Source organism: Ursus maritimus, unplaced genomic scaffold (genome assembly GCF_017311325.1).
Source record: "Ursus maritimus isolate PB19 unplaced genomic scaffold, ASM1731132v1 scaffold_12, whole genome shotgun sequence".
Classification (NCBI taxonomy): Eukaryota; Metazoa; Chordata; class Mammalia; order Carnivora; family Ursidae; genus Ursus; species Ursus maritimus.
In genome coordinates this window covers 56,905,149-56,908,423 of record NW_024423564.1, presented here as the reverse complement: position 1 = coordinate 56,908,423, position 3,275 = coordinate 56,905,149, and the positions used below count along the sequence as shown (strand labels likewise).

General features: G+C 56.4%; 1 protein-coding gene across 1 annotated transcript; it reads right to left on the bottom strand.

Annotated features, from left to right (window-relative positions):
• Positions 1 to 366: 366 nt before the first annotated feature.
• Positions 367 to 2,222, bottom strand: TACSTD2 (tumor associated calcium signal transducer 2). Its single transcript, XM_040626688.1, has one exon. The coding sequence runs from the start codon at positions 2,139 to 2,141 to the stop codon at positions 1,170 to 1,172; it is 972 nt and encodes a 323-aa protein (XP_040482622.1). The 5' UTR covers positions 2,142 to 2,222; the 3' UTR covers positions 367 to 1,169.
• Between the last annotated feature and the right edge of the window lie 1,053 nt (positions 2,223 to 3,275).

Genomic DNA, 3,275 nt, shown 5'->3' with positions numbered 1-3,275 from the left:
TTGACATGAAGTAAATCGCCAGGGGCTACATGGGAATAACAGCACTGCTTCCAAGTAGGGCTGGGAGTCAAAGGAGACACAGCTCCCGAAACAAGGGTAGTGCTTTTTTTCTCCACTGGAGATTCTTCAGTGAACCTGAAACTGGTACCCTTTCCCTACACCAGCACCTAGTTCTAGCCTCCTCCCCCAGACCCACCCTCCTGCACTCTGGGGGAAGTTTCCAAACAATCTTATTTAGAAAGACCAGTATTTATACCAGCCTGTGTAAGTCATCTCAGGAAAAACTGGAGTGGCAAAATGAAATGCCCGCTCCTGCAAGGGAAAAAAAAAAAAAGTGTTAGAATTTGAAATAAGAAATCTGAGTCATGGGAAATGAGAGGAAACCCAAGAGATATAAATCTGGAGTGAGTTTTCACAAACTCCATCTTTTGGTCTGTACCTTTTCCATATTTTATTAAATTCGTGTTTTAAAAAAAATCACAGCAGCATTATCAAAGACAAAATATGTACAAACATTTTACAAAAGAAACATTACTAATATCAGCTATAATAAGGGCAGGCTGAAGAACAGACGCTGAGTTTCCAGGGCACAGTCCGCCCTCAAACAAAGACATCTCAAATGTGTTCAGGCAGCTCAAACAGGCTTCTTTCCCGGTGACAAGCATATGTGGTTGGTAATACAAACGACAGCAAATGCGGACACTACGCGGGCTCAGCTGGCGAACTCCTCTTCTCACCAGCAAGGCCAGGATACAGATGGAGGTAATCAAATAACTTAACCCAAGACGGTAAAAGCGCTGCCCCCCCCCCCCATCTAAGCGCCTGTAAGCCTGCAACACCGATGGCGTCAATGGCAAACGATGCGGGATTGTAATACAGACAGGTGATTCTTACATATAACCCTGAGCCAAACTTTCCTTAACTCTTCAGTCAGGTTTCTTGTTGGACCGAAAGGGAAGGAATTTTAGAAATGCTTCCTCTGAAGCCAGAAGTCAGAAAGAGAGGTGACCCTGAGCCCAGGATCTATTAAACTTGGTGGGGGTGGGGAGAGGCAGGGACTGGGAAAGAGCAAGTTCTCCTGTAGGCCAAGAGTCAAGGAGCGCGGCTCACTTCGGTCTGGGGCCGGGCTGAAATCCGGTACCCCGCCCCACCCTCTGCCCCACCGTCACCTACAAGCTCGGTTCCTTTCTCAACTCCCCCAGTTCCTTGACCTCCACCTTCTTGTACTTCCCCGACTTCCTCCGGTTGGTGATCACCAGGACCGCCACGCCGGCGACGAGGGCCACCACGACCACCACGATGACGGCGATGAGGCCGGCCGTGAGGCGCTTCATGGAGAACTGGGGGGGCTTCTCGTCCAGGTAGTAGATGAGCGTCCGCTCCACCAGCAGGGGCTCGCCGCGCACGCGCACGTCGAGGCCGCCGCGGCCCGGGAACAGCGACTCGCCCTTGACGTCCCTCTCGAAGTAGTAGGCGGCGTCCGCGATGTCCACGTCGCCGGGGGCCTTCTCCGACGCGTTCTGCCGCAGCTCGATCTGGATGGTGGGCCGCTCGTAGTGCACGGCCGCCACGAACCTGGGGTGCAGCCGGTAGCGCTCGCGGAACAGCCGCCGCAGCTCGGCGTCCAGGTCCGAGTGGTTGAAGGCGCGGGCGGCCGGGCGGTGGCGCAGGTCGATGAGGATGTGGTGGGTGCGCACCAGCTCGTCGCAGCGCAGGCTCAGGTCGCCCTTGTCGGTGCGGCGCACGCCCACCGAGTTCACGCACCAGCACACCGACGTCTGGTTGCACTGGCGGGCCTTGAAGCGGCCCTCGTGGTCGCAGTCGGGGTCATACAGGCCGTCGTTGTCCAAGAGCGCGTGCTCGCTGGGCCGCACGAGCGCGCGGCCGCTCTTGGGGGCTCTCATGCGCGCCTTGAGCAGCAGGCACTTGGAGGTCAGCGTGGAGCAGTCCACCGGGAAGTCCAAACCGAGCACGCGGCACTGGCAGCGGCCGCCGGGGCCGTCCGCGCGGCACAGGGTCATCTTATTGGTGGCGCACGTGCAGTTGTCCTGTGCGCCGGCGGGGCCGATCGTCGCCGCCAGGAGCAGCAGCAGCAGTGGCAGCGGGGGAGACGGCAGCGCGAGGCCAGGACCCCGGGCCATGGTGGGGACGCGGAGCGCAGACGGGACGCGGGCAGACCAGGCGCTGGGGACTCTGCGGGGCTCCGGCTCCGCGCTGGGACAGTCTCGGGCGTCTGCCGCTGGCCGCTCCCTTCGCTCTTATACTCCGCCGGACCTGCCCGGCTGGTTGGGCGGACTCACCCTCTGGTATTTGGGTGACACATCCCGCGGTCCCCACCCCCCGCCCCGTCACCGTCCCACGGAAGGCACAGCCCGCTCTGCGCCGCCCGCGATAGGATCGGGGGAGCGGAGCTGCTCCCGCCTCCTCCAGACCGAAAGCCCGGGAGAAGAAAACCGATACTGACCTGCGGGCTGCGGGGCCCCGCCCCGCCCCCGGCCCGCCCGGCCTCACCTGGGGAGGAGCAGCCCCCGGCGGCCGCCAGCTTGAGGACCGTGGGTGGCCTGGTATCTGCTCTCCTGAGCTGGAATTCTTAAGAATATCATTGAAAAGTAAGGCGCGTGAGATCGCCAGGCTTTTGTCCCCTACCCCCTCCGTTTCAAGTTCCCTTTCCCACTGCTATCCCTTCTCTACCCGCTAGTTCTCCTAGTAGCAGTTACATAGTTTACAGTTCACAAGCATTATCTCACCATCTTCACCTCAGTCCTGACAGGTATGGACAATCTTTCAGACCCATTTTATAGGTGATGCAGCCATCAATATCCTCAGATTCTTCGGAGGAGTCTTTGGTATTCCGGCCGGCCGTTGTGAAACCTTAAATCAATGTTTATGGAAACAGTGGTGCAGAATCCGAAGAAAGGGAGCAGTGTTTGTTACCGTATCATGAGTAAAACCCAGGTGTGCCGGTGTCCAATGTGTCAGAAGTTCTGTTAAACGCTTTTTCCTCTACACACACACACACACACACACACACAGAAACATAATCTTCATACATGTACTCAGTGTAGAGAGACAAAAAGTTCTTAAAAAGAACAAGCAAGATTATAAGGGGTTCTTTGTATAACTTGATTCTAAAAGAGTAAATCGTTGCTTTTCTTTTTCTGTGTCCCATATAAGTAGCTGAACCACTACAAATAAGGAAAGAATGGAGCCTGTGGGAAATTGCTCGTCTGCCTCTGTGCGGCTACTTTAATGGGATGGAGGGGTTGCAATCTCTT